The sequence below is a fragment of the Phaethon aethereus genome (genome assembly GCF_964289735.1).
Source record: "Phaethon aethereus genome assembly, chromosome: 18".
Lineage (NCBI taxonomy): Eukaryota > Metazoa > Chordata > Aves > Phaethontiformes > Phaethontidae > Phaethon > Phaethon aethereus.
In genome coordinates this window covers 5,484,142-5,506,393 of record NC_138594.1, presented here as the reverse complement: position 1 = coordinate 5,506,393, position 22,252 = coordinate 5,484,142, and the positions used below count along the sequence as shown (strand labels likewise).

At 40.6% G+C, this 22,252-nt stretch overlaps 1 protein-coding gene across 2 annotated transcripts in view; it reads right to left on the bottom strand.

Annotated features, from left to right (window-relative positions):
• Positions 1-8,462, bottom strand: part of TNRC6C (trinucleotide repeat containing adaptor 6C) — a gene marked incomplete at its 3' end in the record, with an annotated part of 86,918 nt that extends 78,456 nt beyond the window's left edge. For both annotated transcript variants that reach the window (XM_082008202.1, XM_082008203.1), the window contains exons 1-2: positions 8,363-8,462; positions 7,414-7,435 (exon numbers count right to left, since the gene is read on the bottom strand). In XM_082008202.1, the coding sequence (XP_081864328.1) occupies positions 7,414-7,435; positions 8,363-8,425 (85 nt within the window). In that variant the 5' untranslated portion in view covers positions 8,426-8,462. The remainder of the gene's footprint in view (positions 1-7,413; positions 7,436-8,362) is intronic.
• Between the last annotated feature and the right edge of the window lie 13,790 nt (positions 8,463-22,252).

Genomic DNA, 22,252 nt, shown 5'->3' with positions numbered 1-22,252 from the left:
GCTTAAATATACTGCATTAGGCAATACCCATTACTGAAAAAGCAGTCTATCGCTGAGGATGAAAGCACACACTGTGGGCAGATAAATAACCATAAAACAGCATGCAGTTTGATCATAACTACCACTATTATCATTGTGTAGCTGTGTTAAAATTTATATTCTAGAATATACAGTTGTCAACAACTGTATTGGCAGTTGTGTTGTTTTTCAGAAAGCAAGCTAGGGATTTATCTGAGAGACATTACCACCAAGGGGCACCCTGACAATTAGGTCTAGATGAGAAAAGCCAAACTGGTGTTATCTGATTTGTTCTTATTCTCTCTTCACAGAGTACTCTTGTAGAGATAATGTCCCAGGTTTGAAATTTATTTGACAATGGACAATGTAAAGAAAAATCTGATGAAAGCATGTAGTCCTACTGCCTTCAAGCAGGGTATCAACCCTTATAACACCTAGAGCATTTGAAAAAATACTTTCAATCAAATGTGCTTAGTGTTTGAAAGCTCCCATTTTCACCCGCTTATAAAACTAAATATATACACGTCTGGCTGTTACCATTCTCAATCTGATAAGCCCAGATCACTTCCTAATTAAGGAAACTGAGAAAAGGCAAGCCCATGGAAGACCAAAGCAATATTCTCTCTGCATTTATTTTATAGGCACATGCCTAAATTTCCATGATGGCAAACTACAACAGACTATCTCTAAGAAGAATAAAAACTACCTCTGAGGAGTACTAAGAATATCAGAGATCTCAGACTTGAGCTCCTACCTGCTTTTCTACTCCCAGCCAAGGAACCTGCAATGCTTACAAGGCCACCACTGAATGGGACTGGAGGTGCTTACTTGAGCAGTAAGATGAAGAAGCAACTCTACGCAAAGGTGCTGAAATGCTCTGCATCTCTTTGGGGGGAAGTTGTCCTGAAAATCCAGCTCAGAACAGGAGCACATTAGGAAGAATATATCTCATGGTTCCTGTTTTATTTTCAATTAACCCTGAAGTTTTGTGTTTGTTTTTTCTTTAAGAGATAAATGTTTTTGCCAAAAACCTGTACTAATTGCTTTGGTGCCTCATTGTCTGAAAAGAGTGTTTCTTTGAAAGCCGCAAAAGACTTAAATCTTCAAGAACTGTCAATCCTTGGTTGCAGGGCTCAGGGCATCCAGCCTTGACAAACCCTCTCTCCTGCAAAAAGACAACAATTCTCAATACCATGACTAATCTCTAGCTGGACACCTTTGACTAGCAAACCAGCAAGACAAACATAGAAAGTGCTCACAAAGCCAAATATAGCTTGTAGTTTAGTAAAGATTATCCATACATTTACTTGTTAACTTAAATTTTTCTCCCTCACTTCATAAGGGCAAAGTTGATTTGAAGTAAGATACTCACAATGTTGCTTACACTTGTGAGAGCAAAAATTGTATTAAACAGCACTGAATGACTGCCACCGGAAACTCAAGATGGCTTGTCACAGCCATGCCATCTGAAACAATAGGCAGGAAACCAAAGGTTTTTTCTGTGCTAGTTAACTCCAAGCCTCCCAGCTCATTCTTCTTGCTGTGTCTCCTTGAATATGCAAATTTCTTCTCCTGTCTGCTCTAATCTTTTTTGTATTTTCTACTCCTTTTCACCCAGTATTATGGCAGGGACTGTACGAGTTATCTCCATACTCTATTGGTTGCAGATTGTAAAATCGTAACTTATTTCTCTATCAGAGAAGCAATATCTCAGTCAGTTATAAGAACAAATTCATGTTTGTTTAAAGATACTTATAATAGCAAACCACCACCATGATAACATTTATCAAAAAGAAAACATTTTTGTGTTATAAAGCTTTAATGTATGGCAATAGGTTATCATTAGTTTATCAGATGAATGCATATTAAGATCTAATTGAAGAACTTATTACAGTGCGCCCCCTCCTTCTGCAATGATGATTTATGGTACATTTTGTCACTACAATGTTCAGCAGTTCAGTACAAACACAGCACTTAACTAACAAGATGGCAGAGGCAGATATTCAAGCATAAGCTATAAATACTCAAATGAGTCAGAGATTTTAAGTCTGTTGTAAATCATACCTGATTTGCAGACTGAAACACAGTTCCTAATCTTATGTAAAAATCTCTGTGGTTCCTACAATAATATGACACCAACTAGAAAAACTTTAGAAAAAACCCCACCACCTTTTTTTTAAAAAAAAAAAAAAAAAAGACTGCAATACATAATGTAATAATTCTACTTAAAATACTGATGAGATTCTCTAAAAGTTTAGTTTTCCTTGTTTCCTACGGAGCTGCCATTAAACATCAGTAACATCTACCAGAGCCAGAAAGAGCACATCATCAGTGTACATGAAACTGCATTTCTGTATGAGCAGAGTCGAGTATAGGTTACAGGAAGGTAATTCACCTCCACACGAGTACAAGCAAAGAACATTCTAACAGCCCACTTAGGCAGGGTAAGTAAAGAATCAATTTAAAACTATGCCACAATCTACATGGCTGATTGGGAAATGAAAACACCTGGCCTCTAAGTTATGCCACTACTTCTGTTATCCAAATAGAAATGCCAGAGCTGGGGATGGGATCTCAGATCTCTTCATCCACTCCTTTTTCCTTTTAACTCACAATACAGTTGACCATGTTCCCCCGGATAAAATAGACAGTACTGCTTATAGTATAAAAAACACTACACAAAATTTAAAGAGTCTGAAGAAAGTATGCCAACATTTGCAACACCACAAATGGTTTACCAAGCAACCACATACTGTTAGATGCTTTCTGTTAAGTCCCCCAAAATAAAACATATTAGAGCGTCTATCTTGGTAGAAGAATCTCTCAGTCTGCAGACAACCTTCCTGACTCTGCAAGTTGCATATTAAAATCATCATACGGTGAAGAGTCCCAAGATACAGGGCACAGACAGCCTGGGGAAGCGGAAAGCTCCAGAAACAGACCACAAGCAGAAGGGAATGACGGTCAGCTCAGCATCCATTTTACCACTTTAACAGAGGATGGGCAGTGCTGGACGGGCTACTGAGTCCCAGGATTACTGCAGCTATTCCAGCTTCTGCAATCCTGCTTCATCCCAGAAGCAGTGAGCTGAAATTCTCATTTGCCTCTTGGAAAGCCCACATCTCTCTTCCTGGTCCCATGCCATGAACATGCCAAAGAGAGACCTACAAGGACCACGAAGTTCAAAGAGGCAGGCTGGCCATCTCTGCTCTAGGCTAAAGGGAAAAAACATTTTCCAGACTAGCATTTCTAACCAAATATTTACCAAAATATTTTCTATGCTAGACTAAAAACAGTACATACTCGACTCTTTTTACTTCTGTGTTTGCCGATTTAAAACTTACCTTCTTTGTAGGTAATGCTGGAGAATTGGAAAATTTGCCTTTCAATTACTGTGGCAGACATTTGAGTAACAAACCACTTAAGCTATCTTATACCAGCACTTTAACTTTGTTTTAGACAAAGTGCATACAATTCAGCTGGGATGGGTGTAAAGGAGCCAAGGAACTGATCACCTGTTGTGCTGACTAAACCTGCAGCAAGACAAGCAGGCAGCAAAATGCTATCACAAGCATAGCTCTCTTAGAAGTCCCCTGTATAGTTATTGGCAAACAGCCATTTACCATGCTAGTAACTATTCACCATACAGTACAAAACTCCTGCTGGTAGTTACAGTTGAATGTTTTCATTACAATAGCCTTTATGCAAAAAGTTTCTTTATCAAGTGCATATAAACTGGGGAGAGTTCACACATTTACAATAAACGCTAATAGGCTGTGCTCAACAGTCCTGTTCTCAAAAAAAATTACCATAAAAGAGCAGTAACATGGAAGTACAACACACAGCGTGCAATAAAAACATGTTCATTTCCCATCTCATCTAATTCTGCATCGCTCTCTCCAGCTGAACAGGAAGACTGCTTTCATTTGTTTTCAAGTAATTGAGAAACATTTCAGCTACTTATCAGCTCTTTGAATCTTTTTCCCTTTCACGTGTTCCCAACAATTGTTGCCAACAGTACACTTATAAAAGATTCAGCCTAACAAAAATACTGTAGCAAACAATGTTGCAGGAAAAACTAGAAACTGAAGAAGCCGTTATGCAGAGAAGACTTAAAAGAGTTGGATCCTTGCTTAAACAGAAAAAAATAATTTAAGTTGTTTAAGTAGACGCAAGAGCCGCGCAAGGGAGCGCTTCCTACCCTGGACCAGTAACTCCAGCAGCAGCCACATACCTTTCCTCTATTGCTGGAAACGCGTGTTTATTTTGGAAGGGGTTTGTGCTCCACATCACAAATGGAAACATTCAGCTCCGGCTGAGGCCTCAGAGCGGTATTTAACTGACAACACGCCATACGCACCCCCACAGGAAACCTCTCTCCTCCTTACTAGTTTCTCTTTCCTGAGGCCTCACCAGCGACTGAACATGCAGCAGCCAGTGTCATCGTACAGCAAATTGTAACTACACATGCAAAACATACAAGTTAATTACTAGATAGGACAGCATCTTTACATTTTCCGTTGTGGTAGAGAAATAAATGAATATCTTAATATTAATGAAAAAAATTTAAAAGCACCTCGATCACAGCATAGGTTTCCCGTGCAGAATAAACCAACCGAAAGGGCTAACCTTTCCTACTCGTATCAAGTCCCACCGTTCGTCCCATCCTAGCTACTTCAAGAAGTGCCTTCTCCTTCAAAAATACAGCTGACAGCAAATAAGAAACAGTGTAAGTATATTGTCTCTAATCAGCTGAAAAACAGAAACTGAAAAATCCTTCCAAAAGTCCAACCCATCCTTCCAAAAATCCTTCCATCCTCCCATCTCCAGTTGTGTAATTTATTTTTCTCCAAAATGTCCCAAACGGTGTAAGCATCTCTCATTGCTTAGCAACCCAGCTGCAGAACGGAATGACACATATATGAAATGAAGGAAATTTTATTCTAAGTTACCACAAGCAACTACATTGTCACATTGATGTAAGATCTTACCTACCAAAACCTGGATATAGCAACATTTTGCAAAGGTTCGGTTCCAGCCTGGTTTTAATCTTTGATGTAATACTGCATGCCAATGTACGAGATGTATCTGCTGCAGTCGGTTCACGCAGTTTTACTGCATCCCCCTGCCTTTACAATAAATTTAATTGCTTTGTCCCTGATACAAAATAAATCAACTAAATTCAATTATAATCCCTGTGTTGCCTTTTAGTTCTAGTAGCATTTGCACTCAACCTTGAAAATGTATCAAAATAAAATACTTGGTGCAGTACTGCACTAAAGTTTACAATCAACTTTGAATTTCCTATGAAAAAAGTTCAGCCATTTTTTCCTCCTCATTAATTTAGAATTCTTATTATCTGTATTTTAAGAAATTCTTAGTACCTATCATAAGCTGGTGTACATCTCTCCTAAAGATAAATGTGAGAGAACAGTATCATAAAGTGGAAATAAAACATTCCCACAGACCAACCTTAAAAGCAACTAGTAATTGTCCGCCAAAGGAAATTAAAAGAAGGGTCATCCATATAGCTGTAGAATAACCACTACCCCTTGCATTGAATGTGAATAGGAGAGGTTTGGTTTTTCTACAGGCCAGGTCAACTCTTTCCAATGAAGCCTAACTACAAAAAAGTGCGTTACTGCTACTGATAGATGAAACAATAAATGCCAGAACTGCTTAATCTTTAAGATGACTGCCTTTATTTACTCTTGTCTTCTTCCCAATTCATACTTTATAGCAGTAGCGTAGGACGCTTAAATACAAAGATAATACCCCCCCAATCAAACAGATGGAGAAATACAGTCCCTAAATTTGAAAGAAACAAACCCAAAAGCGTACCTGAAAAACTGGAATTATCATGCTACTTTCAAAAACTTAAACTTGACATTGTCAAGCAATTAAAAACAAAGCTGTCACAACAAAGACAGAAATAATAATATCCCACAGAGGAAAGCAGAAGGCACTGTTTCAATATTAACAGAAATGAAGCGCCACTGTATTAAAACGTGAAAATGAACTTAGTTACTTTGACAGCAAAAACATCTGCCATTGAATTATGATATTAAAAAGTCATTATAATACATTATAGAACAGTGAAACCTTTTCACACAGGAACAAGCTGATACAGAGAACAAAACATGTAATACCGTGGAAACAGAAATATTCCATTTAGATAGAAATTGCTCTAACGTATCTGAATTCCAAATTTTTTCACGTACTTAAGATTTCAAGGGGCTTAGCTACTTTTGCTACCTTCTTCTCCTGAAAGCAAAATCCACTGTTACAAACTACATGAGATCTTACAGGGCACATGCAACAGAATTCAGACTAAAACTTCCTCATTTCACACTTTCTACATAAGAAAAATTTGGAAAAAAAAGGACAGAGTTTCAATAAATTACTTGTTACAGTTTCTTCATCATGTAGTTAGACTTTATTTTTCTGAATTCTGTATTACTGAAGCAATACTTAATTTCTGCTGTATAAATACATAAAAAGTGTTTGAAACATAAGTTGTTTTGTCAACCCCATATGTTAGGCTTGGCTCTTCTCTAATTCCCAGTCTTTGGGAATCTAGGAAGCTCTGCTTGCCTGTCTGTCACCTAATTACCCAGCAATAAACAACAGTGAATATTAACTCGTTCAGAACTGTTCCGCAGCCCTGAGTTCTGCGTGGTGCCATGTAAATCAGAGAACAGACTAGATAAAATAACTGTAAACCACCCAGTTGCCTAAGACAAGCATCACCTCAACTCTCTTCCATACCTTTTTAAAGGCCACAACTTCATTAACATTTCTCCTAGGGCACCTAGGAGTTCAGTGCCCCAAAAGGGAAAGTTTTGCTTATCTCTGCTGCTTCCTGGACCATGCTGCAAACCAATGCAAATCACTTAGCAAGCAAAAAACCACACAGAAAGAAAAATAGGCTGTGCTGGTGGCAGGGGAAATAGCCTTCTCCCAAGTTCAATGAATTAGATTTACTCACTAAACTGAGCTGAACCATGCATGCAGTAAGAGGTATTTACCTTTTTTTCTATGGCAATTAGTTGTCTTTGAAATACATAAATAACTACTAAAAACTAAATGGAAATCTACATCTGTCTTGACATCAGACAAAAAAGATTACATATGTTGCGTTACGTTTCACAGAAACTTAATCCATATATTCTTGTCAAAAAGGTGCCATATGATACCCAGCAAGATAAGCAAGGAAAAAGCTTATGCTGAGAATCCCAACATATAGTCAGCTCCTCCAACAAAACTGCAAGAACAGAACTGAGTACAATATACTCTTACCACTAAAAAGACACAAAAAATAAAAAGTGCAAGCACATTTTTTAAACAAACTTGCAAAAATATCAAATGGTTCACAAAGAATAAACATGAATTTACCTTTGGTTTTTTGTTCAGCAGCCTGAAAAAAGAAAAGAACAAAACAAATCAACTACTTGTCAATATTCAAAATGATACCTAATAATTATAGGGCTGCAGGCCTAACTTTTTGCAGAAACTGCTTACGAAAATTAGGCATTGGTCCCAGTTAAGGACTGGAAAATGTTAGTTTAACTCCATGTATTAGGAATGTAAGAATAGCTACTCTTGTCTGACTGAAGTCAAAAGCAGATGCCAAAGAGACAGTAAAAACCATGGCAAGCAGTGTGACAGTACCCCACCTACCCACCCAGCCTTCTGTCACTCGAGGTTCAGAGGCTTTCCTGAACCAAGTAGTAAGTTTATGAACTTTTTAACACTCAAGAGAATTAAATTCCATGAATTTGTCCACTGTCCCTTTGAATGCATACATATCATTAGCTTACACAGGTTAACTGCACATTTTGTGAAGACCCGTCTTTTTTTAATCTGTCAGGAATCTACCCACTTTTTGTTTTTATTATGCCTAATTTTTATACTGGAAAAGACAGTGATCAATTCCTATCCACATCCTAAGGGCTGTTCAAGACTAAAACTAACTGTGCAATCCAGAAAACGAGGCAGAAGAACACGCGCCACAGAAAATGCACAATGGCCTCAGAATCCACAGCCACTCTGGTACCAGTTGAGACTAATCCAGTTAACTTTGCATTGACATTGATGAGGAACACTCACGTGACACAGCTGTGGGAGCAGTAACTTAACATCAGGGGATGGTAAGCAGCTTGGGGAGTGCTAATGAACTGTCACAACTGCTTGTGCAGAGATTTTCTGACTGCAGCCTCACTCAAAGTCGACAGGACTGCTCATTTGCGTCAGAATTATTCACAGAAGTAAAGGGTGCAGAATCAATATCTGTACATTACATGTAAAAGTGAATATATAATTTAAAACAATAACATGAACAAACCTTTTTCTGAGCACCTTCCTTCTTTTTCTTTTCTTCCTGCTTTTTCTTTTTCTTTTCTTCCATCAAATGTTCCTCTTCTTGTGTTTCTTGTTCTTTCTCCCTGATAAGAATAAAGGTTTAGAAGAGCTTTTCAGTAAGATGAAGCTTATCTAGGAAGGTAAATAATCCATACTTATATTGCTAACTTTATACATCTCATGTTTAAAAAAAGCTGCTTCTAATGCTGTAAGAAAAGTATTAAAAAAGCCGTCCCAAAACTGGAACCAATGACAAATAAAATAATAGACAATGAAAATTCAGAAAGAATATCTTTTATTTGGCACCTTTATCTGGAACCTCTTTCCACAATCACTCAAAAGCACTACTTAATATTAGCACATTCTGCAGAAAGAAAGTCGGGGGGGGGGAAGAACAAAACCCAGGTAATTCATGCAAGTTCTGCTGGCTTTCAACAGCTATGATTCACAATACACGTTTAAAGATCATGAACGAGTACATTATTTTCCAACTATTTTTCTTTTTTTTTGATCAAACACATACTGTATTAATCAATTTTGTTCTCAAGGAGTTGTAAACTAAGTCCCAGATTAATTCAAATCATCATATTTTGTGTTCATCCTATAAATTGTAGCTGAAGAATTTGCATGAATGCAATACAAGACTGCTCTAGTAGCATCTGGGTTAAAATTTAACCTAAGTTGTCCCAAATCAGAAAATCTATTTGAAACCTCACCATCTATGCTTTCTTTGTCCATCATTGTAATAAATGGATATACAATGAACCTCCCCAGCACCACTCCAAATAAATACCAATGCAAATAATTAATTTACTTCTCTACAACTATTTCATCTTCCTTGACAGCTCTTTAGGTCCTGCTCATTTATCAGCCTTACAGATCTTCTGAGAATACTCCGTTTCTGATGGGCTGAAACCACTGCCATTAGTATTATTAGATTTGATGTCTTCCAATTATTCATCAAGATCACTTTTAGCCTAACTTATCACTGCTTTACATTTAACTTGGCAAAGCCTACAACCCCCTCACCCCCCGCCTTTTTTTTTTGTTTGGATTTTTGTTGTTGTTAAAAAACGGTCTTTTTAGTTACAATATTCTTTGCTCAATTGTTTTATCACAACAGGTCTGCGGGGGGGGGTGGGATGACATGACACGGATGGTGGCTGCTCTTTACCTACAAGAAACAGACAACTCTTCAGATTTTGAACATCATGCCTTCTAACACCCCCATGAAAGATTTTGCCTTTTAACTGTTTCTTTTATTTGCCTTTTAACAAGTTTGCACATTCTTAGTTTCCCTTTTTATAAAAAAGGAATGCTTTAGTCAATTTTTTTTGAGATTCTGGCTGTTGAAGGGTGTTCTGGTTCTTGGCTTTTTCACTTGCCTGAAAATACTGACTTTGGCTACTGCAGGTGCTTTTATGCTTACAGAGATCCTGCATGGTGCTCCAGACTAAACCGAAAGCAGCTTCTCTTTCCTTGTGTTACCCAAAACAGTAAACATCACAGTAAGCAATTCAGAGGTCTAAAGATACATGTTAGTGCCCTTTTAGACACTTTACAGCACTCAACCTATTTACAGAAGCGACAGATAGGGCAAGACCCAGGGTCTGGAACAGCAGCAGGCACATCTGGAAGCGCTTGGTGCACAACTGGAGGTCAGGACATCTAAAGAGGTGTTAGATACCTGTATTTTAAACACTTGAATCGCTCTCTGTCATGACCAAAACTTCATCACCTACCTGACTCCTCAACTTTATGCCAGTTTCAAAGGGCCACCTTTCAAATACCGTACTGTAAATCAACGTTTGAGAAACACTGGCTCTTAAGAGGTGCAGGTGGGTATTTACACCACATAGCACTTAAGAAAAGGGTACTTAAAATTGTGATTTTAAAGGGATTGTTCTAGGACATTGCAAAAAGCGATGACTTGCATTACCTAAAAAAAAATGAGTTGAAACCCTAATAGATGACTTTATTCCCGTTTAACTCCGACGAAGCACAGAAGTCCCCAGGATTTCAGTAACTACAAAGTAACAACACCCAGTCCCTTCATTTTCAGCACTCCCTGCCCAAGTCACATCAGACTCTACAAAGTCCATGTCTTCCAGTGAACTCCCCAAGCTGTCAAGACTATTGTCAAGGGAAGTTCTAGCCTTTTTTTGCTTTTTAAAGCAGGTGAATGAAACAGGTCAGTGCAAAATGAGAAACTTTTTGGTTTCCCTCTTGTTAGTACTTAAGAAAACCCATGACATTACAGCAATTCCAGAACATCACAATTACATCTAACCCCCTTTTAATAGTCAGTGCATTATAAAAACAAACACGTACTCTTAGATGTTACTCCCCCCTTATGCAGGCAATACACCTGTTCAGAAGATTTTCCCACCATCCTCACCTCTGTGCCTGGGAAGATCACGGAGCAGATCCTCCTAAGAAGCTATGCTAAGGCACATGGAGAACAGGAAGGTGATTCGAGACAGCAAGCATGGCTTCACCAAGGGCAGCCCTGCCTGACCAACCTACCAGCCTTCTATGATGGAGTGACCACATCCGTGGACAAGGCAAGAGCTACCGATGTTGTCTTGTCTGGACTTCTGCAAGGCCTCTGATATGGTCCCCCACAACATCCTTCTCTCTAAATCGGAGAGATATGGATTTGATGGGTGCACTGTTGGGTGGATGAGGAATTGGTTAGATGGCCACACCCAGACAGTAGTGGTCAATAGCTCAATGTCCAAATGGAGATTGGTGACAAGCAGTGTCCCTCAGGGGTCCATACGGGCACCGGTACTCTTCAATACCTTCAACAATGACGTAGTGGGATCGAGCGCACCCTCAGCAAGTTTGCAGAGGTCACCAAGCTGAGTGGTGCAGTTGACACACCTGAGGGACGGGATGCCATCCAGAAGGACAGGCTCAAGGAATGGGCCCATGTGAACCTCATGGGCTTCAACAAGGCCAAGTGCAGGGTTCTGGACCTGTGTTGGGGCAACCCCCGGTACCAGTACAGGCTGGGGCACAAAGAGATGGAGAGCTGCCCTGCTGAGAAGGACTTGGGGGTCCTAGTGGGTGAAAACCTGGACACGAGCTAGCAAGAGCCGGCAAATGCACTCGCAGCCCAGAAGGCCAGTCGCATCCTGGGCTGCCCCCAAAGCCGCGTGGCCAGCAGGGTGATGGAGGGGGTTCTGCCCCTCTGCTCTGCTCTGGGGAGACCCCCCTGCAGTGCTGCATCCAGCTCTGGAGCCCTCAGCACAGGTGAGACATGGACCTGTTGGAGCGGGGCCAGGGGAGGCCACAAAAAGGATCAGAAGGATGGAACAGCTCTGCTGGGAGGACAGGCTGGGAGAGTTGCGGTGGTTCAGCCTAGAGAAGAGAAGGCTCCAAGGAGACCTTACTGCAGCTACCAGTGCTTAAAGGGGGTTTAGAAGAAAGATGGGGACAGATTGTTTAGCAGGGCCTGGTGCAACAGGACAAGGGGTAATGGTTTTAAACTAAAAGAGGGCAGATTCAGACTACATAGAAGGAAGAAATTTTTCCCAATGAGGCTGGTGAACCACTGGCCCAGGTTGCCCAGCGAGGTAGTAGATGCCCCATCCCTGGGAACATCCCAGGTCAGGTTGGACGGGGCTCTGAGCAACCTGATCGAGTTGAACATGTCCCTGCTCATGGCAGGGGGTTGGACAAAATGGCCTTTAACGGTCCCTTCCAGCCCAAATTATTCTGTGATTCTATGATTCCAAATTAAAAGGCAGCAAACATTTTGCTCTATTAAAAATACAATGTATATTATTACCATATTATCATATCAATTACAACATAAGAGGTAGAAGTGCTACTCCTAGTGGAAACCTTTTTTTATTTCATTTTTGAGATTAAAATAGCCTCAGATTAACTCAGAAAATGATACTATAATTTTTAATGGAGTTCAATTTTCAAAACTGATTTACGTAACGACACTTCTGAATACATGTGCTTTAAATATGCTTAAAATAGAAATAAAGCTCCAAGTGGCCTCTTGGATGGCAACTCTTGCTGTCACTTCTAGGCAGAAATTAGTCATCTAAGAGCAGAACAAAAGGAAAACAATAAAAATATTGCTATATAAAGTTTGGCTACGTTGTCAGAGACATGTATTGCAGTTCTACTTCCTGAGCAACAATTTAATCTTTATTACAGGAAGTATCCTAAAAAAATATAAAGCTCATATGATTTAAACCAGAAGTGTCTTAGAATATACTGGTAGGAGTTTGCCTTTTTCATATATATGGACCTGATATACCTGAATCATGAGGGATTTTAATGAGCAGAGACCAAAGAGTTTTGCTAGAGCATCAAGTGTTGTTTTTAAAGATTGCAATTAGCTTATTAAATCCAATCCTAAACCAATGTTATCTTTAAAGTACACATGCTTAGGTGCTCTCTCTGAATAGGAAAGCAAGACGAAATGCAGGTCATGGTCAGAACAACTTCAGAACTACAACTATGTTCTATCCATGGCTGTTGCAGAAAGGCTTATTAATCCCTTTACAAAATTAACAAATCTAGGCCAATTTTATTTTTTAAGCTAAGCGAGAACTTCAGTTTTCTAGCTGGTATCAGCCACTGGATTGCTTTCACATCTGAACCCAAACCTGGTATTTTGAATTAGCACTGATGTGACATTTTAACAGGGTTCTGTAATACATATTTTTGGAATGTCATATTTTTAAACAAGCTTCAAGCAGAGTCTATCTGTGTTATTACACACCAGGTTATTACCCATACACTGTTTTGTAGTTCCGAAGTTCCTGCAATAGCTGCGGACGAAACGGACCTGCAGATGTTTTTGCTTGGTTTAGCCCAATGAGAAAACAGCTCCCATACCTTAAATCTGGAATACCTCTTGTACCTTAAGTTCACATCCTACTTTATGCTGCAAAAATCTCCCTTGATAGTTGTGAAAGTTGCTGTTACCAACAGAAATCCTACAAATGGCATATAGCTGCTGAAGTATTGCTCTGGTTTATACTTCCCCCACCATACAACAGGGCATCATGCATTTCTGCACACACATTCTTCCTAACAATGATGGCTGGGGCGTGTAGGGGATGTGTGGAATCTTTAAACTAGAATTGTAAGGAACTGACAACAAAAATTGCTCAAAGGCAGGCTACTAAAGCATGCTGAGCAGGCTTTTCGGAAGGAACCAACAGAGCCATGTATCGTTACAGCTGGTAACAGAGGGTCTGGACAGCACAGAAGTGAAACACAAAAGTAACCATCTACCATTTTGTCAAAATCTAGTATCGTCCAGTTTCAAATAGAAATGAAGAAAATTACTGTTTAGAAAATTCTTCAAGATCTGATTCTAAATAGTAAGAAAGAAGTGGCTGAGATCCTGAAGGAGGAAAGCAGCTTGAAGGGTGGCAAGGAAATGGAATGATAAAGTTAACAAAATAAAGAACAGTGAATACTGGAAAGGTAGGCTTCAGCGAATTCAGGACAAATTAAAAATACTGCCACATGGGAAGAGGCAGGCATTGTTTTCTGGAAATCACCAAGAACCTAAACGACAACGCAGATACCCTAACATATAGGAGGAACACTACATAAAAAGCAAGAGCCCACCGCCTCATCAGCGGTCCTTGTTTTCATGACTATTAGAACGGATAAACTAAAACTCCACATCTGCCTATCGCTAATTTTGTTTCCTGCATCATCTTTATCTGGCCCAGCTCTCTGTGACCTTTCTAGAGTAAATACCAGTGAACACAAGGAGCTGGTGTGACTTTAAAAGTGCCAGCTTTTTTCCCTTGGTATCTAGGCTCAGTCATTAATCAAGAAGAGTCAAGCTGGTCCATAATTACGAGCTCTTCAATCACCTCAAAAAAGAAAGCAGCACACAAAACTAGGTCAAATAAATAAGGAATATGAAAAAAAAAAACCCCCAGCATTAACACAAAGGGACAAAAAATGAGGAAGGCCAACAATGTATTAGCATCGCGCATATAAAAGGTAACAATAAATCAACCTTTAAGTGCTTCATTAATAAGCAAGAGGAAATGTTAGTCTCGATACTCGGTGGGAAAGGGGGACTATTGACAGATAACCCGATGAGGGCTAAAGTGATAGTACTTTTCTTTCTGCTTTAGCCTTCACTAAAGAGGTCAGCTGGGAACAGATGGCCAACAACCATCTGAACTGGTGCTGAGCCCGCAGATGACGACAGCTTCACAGAGGGATTTTGTAGTGCTCTTCCCCACGTAGGGAGGCTTTGCTCCAAGCCAGTGGCAGGGGCAGAAACGAGCCAACAACCAAGCTGCTCCTGCCCCAGGATCTCTGCCACCACCACTGCAGTGTTTCATTCTGGCTTCCTCACCCAAAGGGGCTGGTCAACACAGTTCCAAGCAAGAATCTCAAGGCGTGTTTGTTAAGTCCCTTTTTTAAGTCCCTTTTCCCCAAATTTGGAAAGAAGGAATGATCCAGCTTCTCAGGAAAACTTCCATGAACTGGCAGGGGAAAAAAAGGAGATGGAACTAAACATTTTGCTACCACACCAAATAGGAAATCAGGCCAGCAGAAGTAAGAACAGCTTAAAAAGTCCCTAGAGAAATTGGATGTTTTTCCACTGGCTGGGCCTCATGTAATTTACCATAAGAGCAACCGCATCTAAGTCATTACAGATTACCTTAAAGAATCAGCAGAAGATGGATGGCACTCCAGAAGACTAGCAAATGGCAAAGACTGGTCATGTAACTTAAAAAGGGAAAGGATAAAAACATCAGTAAGCTAACAAGAACTTGGGGGGTGAGGGGAGGGGGAACCTGATTTTTTCCTACAGCGGTATTTTTGAAAGGGACAAGAGGGAGGCAATTTAAGTAATTTATTGACTTTTCAAGCAACATGCAAAGTTTTGTTAATAAGAACATAGTTGCTTTATATTTTTTCCCCCCCAAGAACAAGGTAAGGAACGTAAGCTAAATGAAATCACAATAAAATACCCACAAAACAAGTAACCTCAGCACTTCCCCTTCCAACAAGTCAGAGAACCAATGGATTTTTGTTCCAGTATGCCACATACTCACAAGAAAAATTTTTATTAACCACTTTGATGCTGGAAAAATGTGTGCACTTACTAAGTTTCCAGAATATGTCAAGTCATGGAGCTGCAAAATAATTAAGGATGGACAGTATTCAGAACAATCTGATTAACTCTAGATGTACAAAAAAGTAGAGCGCAATTCAGTGAGAAAGAGTGCAGGGTATCATGTTTATCAGGAATAATCATACATATCAATACAGCATAGGAAACAACTGGCTAAACACCAGTTTTGGGGAGGAAAAAAAAACAAAGCAGGTGTTACAGCAGATCTCAGCCCAAAGGCAAAGCCACAATGTCACAAATGGTCAGAAATTCATCAGCTGCTGTACTGTGCCCAGTTTGGGAGTACTGACGGCAACAGAGATACAGATCAACTGAAGAGAGTCCCAAAAACAGCAGCAAGAAGAATCAGAGATCAAAAAAGCATGGGCCCTTGGAAAAAACTTCAGACTTGGATTCACTTAATCTAAGAAGATGGCAACCCCTTTATTCAAATAGGTGTTAAAGACAGAAGTAAAGAATGGAGTAAAAATCTTTCTACTTTAGCTGTGGTAAGTAGCACTCCATTTAAATTGCAAAGGAGATTTGGATTAGGCATAAAGAAAAATCTTCCATACTGTAGCATTAAAAAAAAAAAAAAAAAACAGCCAACACTAAAAGACATACCCAATCTCTATAAATATACATTTTGGGAGAGAGAAGAGGAAAAATACCTAAAGAAAGGAAGACTTGTTTTTATTAAGAAGTAACACTGATACAAGGCCACACCAACTCCTGGACACAAAGACAGTAAGACTAGAAGCAGGAGGCCTCTACCCACTCACAAAGTAAAATCCTACAATATGCTTTCAAGGGAATTAATGGGGGAAAAGCCCTCAGCCACACCACTGTGGACAAGATAAGTTTGTGGACAAGTTACAAGTATAGATGTGATCATGCAGCTTGAAATTTGAAAGTTTGGGTGTAAAATTTGTTCCTACAGGGGGTCATGAATGAAGCTTCATGAGTGGTTTTGTTTGACCTCAATTTATAATTTATTAATCCCATGCTTTGGAGTTTCTTGTCAAATTATGCCCATCCTGCACTTGTCACTCCTTAACATATTATTTACCTTGACAGGGGATTCCCCCCTTCCTCTGAAACATCAAAATATCATCCACTGCTAAGAGCTGTGGGCCCAGTACTTCAATGATGCCAGTATCTGGTCAACTCCTCTTGCAGCATGTAACGCAAAACTGAACTCGTAACAGGGACAGCAGTCTGACTTCTGAAGTCACTGAGAAACTCCACTAAAGTTCCTGCACAGAAACAGTGCACCAACACTGCCCCTGATGTATCCTTTTACTGTACAATATAGTTTTGGCTCCAAGTCATCTTTGTCTGTTTTTATTTAGTTGATGTGTTACAGAGTACTGGTAGGTATCTTCAAGTCTATGATGCTCTGTGGACCCTTCTCCACTGCTGCCGGTAATTGTGGGGGATTAGACTTGATCCCTGTGTACTCCCTTCCAGGCTTTCTTTAAACCACAGCACACTTGACTAAGGTGCAAGACACGCCCAGACAACTTCATACACAACGGACATTTGTGCGGGTGCAGAATGTAGCTGTCTTTTAAAGACACCCAAGAACACCACTGAACAGGGTGTGAAAAGCAACATATTCAATTAAAATATCTTACTGAAACTACAGGGAGATTTTACATTGCCCAAGAGACTAAATTAATCATCTCTTACAATCTGTAAAATAGAAATTCCGTGATCACAAGAAAAAAGGGCACCTGTGTTACACACCTTGTCTCAAGGCTGCATCTCCAGCAGTAGTACATGGTGTTTCTAAGATGCCATTTTGGATTATTGGTTAAAGAACAATAAAATACTGGCAAGACCTCAAGGAGGGCCAGCTGCTCTTTACTGCAGGACCCAGGTGCCCACTGGAAGCATTAACTTGTTGTGGTCCTTTATGTACACATAAGGCAAACAACCACTGAAGAAAATTAGATTAGAACAAAAATAAAGCAGACTAGATAATTACTATCATTCAAGATATTTTTAAGAAGCACACTGACCTGGCCTTGTTTAGCTTCTACTAGTTGATTACCAGTTGGCTAGAAGTGGGGAAAAAACCCAGAGAAGAAAAAGCCTTTATAAACTAAGGATGCAGATTAGCTCTAAGTGGCAAGTCAGACATTAGAAATTTGACAAGTCCATATTTGAGAACTGCTCAAGTCCCAGTGAACGTTTGTAGGGTTTGGGGGTTTTGTTTTTCATCTACAGACTTCTTTTTGTTCAGTTTCTCCCAGCTTGTTACCAGAGAGAGACATGCACTAATGAGAGTACTGAAGTACAAATGGGAATGTTTCAGGAGATGCATGTTACATCTTCATTACTAAGTACTGCAGACCAACAGGAGTGGATTTGCAGAACAAAACTGTTGGTGCACAGGACTCAACAGCCACACTATCCCTGTTTCAGGGACTTTATTACTTGAGAATAGCTCCAGCCTGCTCCCACTTACCGCAGGAAAGCATTAACTGCGCCCTTGGAGCACAACACCCACTGAAGTTTCACTTAAAAGGAATCCAATGGTTGCACTCCAAGACCACTCCATGATGTCAGTCAAAGCATAGCAAGCGAGGACAATCAGAAGGTTTGCTTAAACATGAAATTCCCAAGCCAAATTAACACACCAGTGTAGATGATCCTATCGGGCGTGCAGCTGCTGTCACACAGGTACACACCACCTCTTCTGTGAAGGTGTTGCTCTCCACAGTGCAGGTCTACTAACGTATAATACAAGCTCCACTCTGGGGCAATTTCAGTAGTTAGTAAGGAGATCTGCACATGGGCTAGAACACTGTGCACAAAGCCATGTATACACCCTTGTATACATTTCAGGCACAAACCACACCAGAATTTGCTCCTCAGTCTGCTGACAACACCCCAGCAGACTTCAACTATCCCATCATGTGCACCATTCAGGCTATGCAAGGGCCAAACGGGGGGAAAAAAAAACAAAAAGGAAAAAAAAAAAAAAAGATTGTTTTACATTCACCAAAGCAACCTACAAACAGCAAGAAACATGCTATGAACAACATCTCTCCTCCCCCACAAATACGGACTGACTCCTCTCTTGGAAAAGTAAGCTTTAGCCTGTGAACAGTGCAGATAACTAGAGGTAAATCTCACAGCGCTGCCTCCCTCCCAGGTCTGGTGGTATTTACCAGCAGTTGCTGCAGCATCTGGTCCAGAGCTCTTCCCCAGTCTTCCTGGGACATAATACACAAAGGAAAACAGCTTTGAAATCCAGTAGCTCAGCAAGAACACAGCATGTTTGTCTTTCTCCAGATACTATGCTTGCTATTTTGGTTCCTGCAAATACTTCAAGAGAAGAGACCCATGTGCCAGAGGTAAAGCCCCACACTGACAAATTGTCTGACCAAATATCACCAATTAACTGACCTAGAAGCAGAAGCAACTCATGGACAAGTTTCTGGCTCCAATTATTTAGCTGGACATGAAGAACTTGTCAGAAGAGCACTGCTTCCTGGGGCAGCTGCACAGGGACACTGCAGAGTAGGAGGTCAGGCAATAGAATCAAGAGCAGCAGCTCCACAGGATGTTTTGCCACACACCACAGCCCCAGGGCTCTCTGCTGACCACTCCCAGGGACAGAGGCTGGAGGAGCCAGTCACAGCTCACCGTCCGTCAGCAACAGAGTGAGGAGGAACAACGCCTGCTGCAGGACAGACAGCGAGGAACACCGCTTCTGCGTAGCTTATCTTCACACCCTTCAAAAGCAAGCACAGCTAAACCTTTATGCTTCTTTGTTAACAAAAATGAAAAGCAAGTTTGCATAACTAAAATGATGTACCATTTTGCCTGTAGGGATTTCCATCACCCCTAGTCCTCCTTTCCTCCCCTCCATCACAGTCGCATGCCAACTATTCCGAGCCCAATCACTTTGTTATCAGCAGGTAAAATCATACTCAACTCGCTTACTGCAGGAGTTGAAGCCCAGGTACTGGTACAAGGTACCTCACACAGGTCAAGCTAGATGACACAACCTACAGGATCAAAAAGCAGGCAGCACAATTTATGCTGGACAAGTATGTTTATGATGCTGCTCTTGTGCTTATTCTGGGGAAAAGGTGGTGCCAACACATCTTCCAACAAAAGACGCCAAACTTACGGCAGCCATAGCCACACGTGTCCATTGCCACATTCATGAGTGGCTCCAGCGCAATTAAGAAGGCCCAGGAAGGTGAGGTCCGGAAGAAATACCTCTCCTTTAGGTAGAGTTCCTGCCACAGGCACAGTAGAAAAACGCATATGCACTTCCTTCGCTCCTACCCACAGGCAGGGAAACTGAACCAGACAAGTCCAAGAATAACATCAACACATACCAGCAACATAGTGAGTAGCAGCAGACATGTTACCAGAGATGCACATGACACTCAAATACCAACCTGCCTATCTGAGATGACCTCCTGAGGTCCCTTCCAGCCTCAGTTTTCCTATGTTAAAATTGTTTCAGAGATGCATGGCAGAAGCCTGCAGAAACCAGCCTCTACGAAGGTGGCATCCTACACAGGGAGGGGCCTCTGCCATCTCACCACCACGATCTCCAGGTGTCACCTCAGAATGCACAAGCTGTGGGGACATGCAGGACATCGCTGCAGCCCCAACTCCTGGAGGCTCACGGAGAGATTGGGGGGGGGGGGGGGAAGTAGAAAAGGACAGTGGCCTCACAGGGAGGATGTGTCTCAAGATCCAGAATTAAAAAAAAAAGACACTACCCTCATGCTGTAGAGCTCAGAACGGTACGCCACAGTACAAGCCCTGCCAGCATCACCAGCAAGTGGATACACAGTAAAAGTGGGTGAATGGCACACGGGATCTATGAGGTGTGCATCAGCTGAGCTAGGGCACACTGGGTGTAAAGAACAAGCAGCTCCCTACACCGCACACATATTGCCTTGGAAAGCTGAAGTTCCACTACATGGGCTTATTATACTTGCTCCCAGGTACAGCCATGAGTTAGGTGAATGCACAGCTCCTGACATAACAAGGCAAGATAAGATGAGTAAGGGAAAACGGGTATCAATAGAACTCCTTGTTGTAGAAAGCAGAAGGAAAATAAATTTAAAGGGAATATGAAGATGGAGACTTATGTTTTTGTAAAATGTTTATTCTTTTAAAAGATTTCAGAATACAAACACCCATAATTTCCTCCTCCTGCATTTTTAAATCTGCTGGGTGAGCTTACTGAACATTCAAGTTGTTGTCTTCAAGTTTTCCAAATACCATTCTATTTAAAGGCACTGTGAATAGGGAATTCAATTTATCAAATGAATGAAAGAAGAATTCTTAGCAGGAACCCTGGTGAGCTTAATCAAGAGTCACAATAAAATGTCAGGGGTCCTGGAATTCTCTGCAGGAGGTTAACACCAAACTTGATCCAAGTCAGGGAAGACAAAACATACTATACACTAATAAACTGTACTAAAAGTTGTGCACTGCAAATATGTGAAAGAGGAAAATCTACTTAATTGCTTTGTGCACTTTATACATTCTTAGTGTTCAACTACAAAAATCAAAACACTGCCCACCATGATCATTTCATTCAAATGAAAGATAATACATTTTGAAGCAACTGAGGTTTTGTTCCACTGCACCTTCAGCTGCAATGCTGTTTTGAAAATTAATACAGCAACATAAGTGAGATAAGAAACCCTTACATTACTCTGTACCTATCTTTAGGCTGGAAACTGAATCTACAAAATTCAGAAAAAGACTTATTCTATAGTCCAAAATTAAGGGAGCAGAAAGGTCCAAGCTAGCACCTTTCCCTCCACAATTCTACCAGAGTTTAAAAGATTAACTCTGCATTGCTGAAATGATTTCCATTAAGTTCATCAAGTTTCCAAGTTTTCTGTTATTCTGCTTGACCTTCCACAGTAAAAGCATCTGGATGCCAATTCCTGCCAACAATAAATTGGGGTATCAGTGCCACCATCAGAATGGGCCATCATCCATTTTTCAACTCAGCAAATGAATAGCGTCTCCATGGGGGAAGAAGAGACAGGGTCAGGGGAGAGAAGGGGAAAGGAAATAGCCATAAATGATCTTTCAGGACAGAAAAACCAGTTACAATCTTATTACTAAGTATTTTATGCCTTCAGTTAGTCCATGAATCGCCATGTGGAGCAAACATTTTCAGAAATATATCCAGAATGTCTCCAAGTATGTTACCTGATCAGTAGATGCCGACAGAATTCCAGAAAGATCAGCACTTGCTTGTCTGGATGCCGACAGAGGGACCGGCGGGGGGGGGGGGGGGGGGGGTGGGGTGGGGGGGGGGGGGGAATGGGGGGATCACAATTTCAGTGCAGTTGGACTATCAGTGTGCTGCAATATCACCCAGATAAACCAGATGATATCTATCAGTCTGGGTTATTGCTTCAAAAGTATGGGGGTTGGTTGTCACTGCAATATTTCACCCAGAAATTCATGAAGAGCATTTCTTCTTCACAAACACAAGAAAAAAAATTGACGTTGAGGGTCTTTAAGCAAATCATTATGTAAGCATCCATCCAATAACACAACCATTGTTTTATTCAATTATGACACATAAGTGTGGTAGCACAGTATGAAGACTGACATCACTGATAATGTACTCTTGGTGCCCAATGAGACTTAACTTGGATCATTCTTTTCAAAAGTGAAGAATTTCTAAAAGTTTCATTAGAATAAGAGAAATAGTAAGTTACATATTCACCAAGCTCCAAT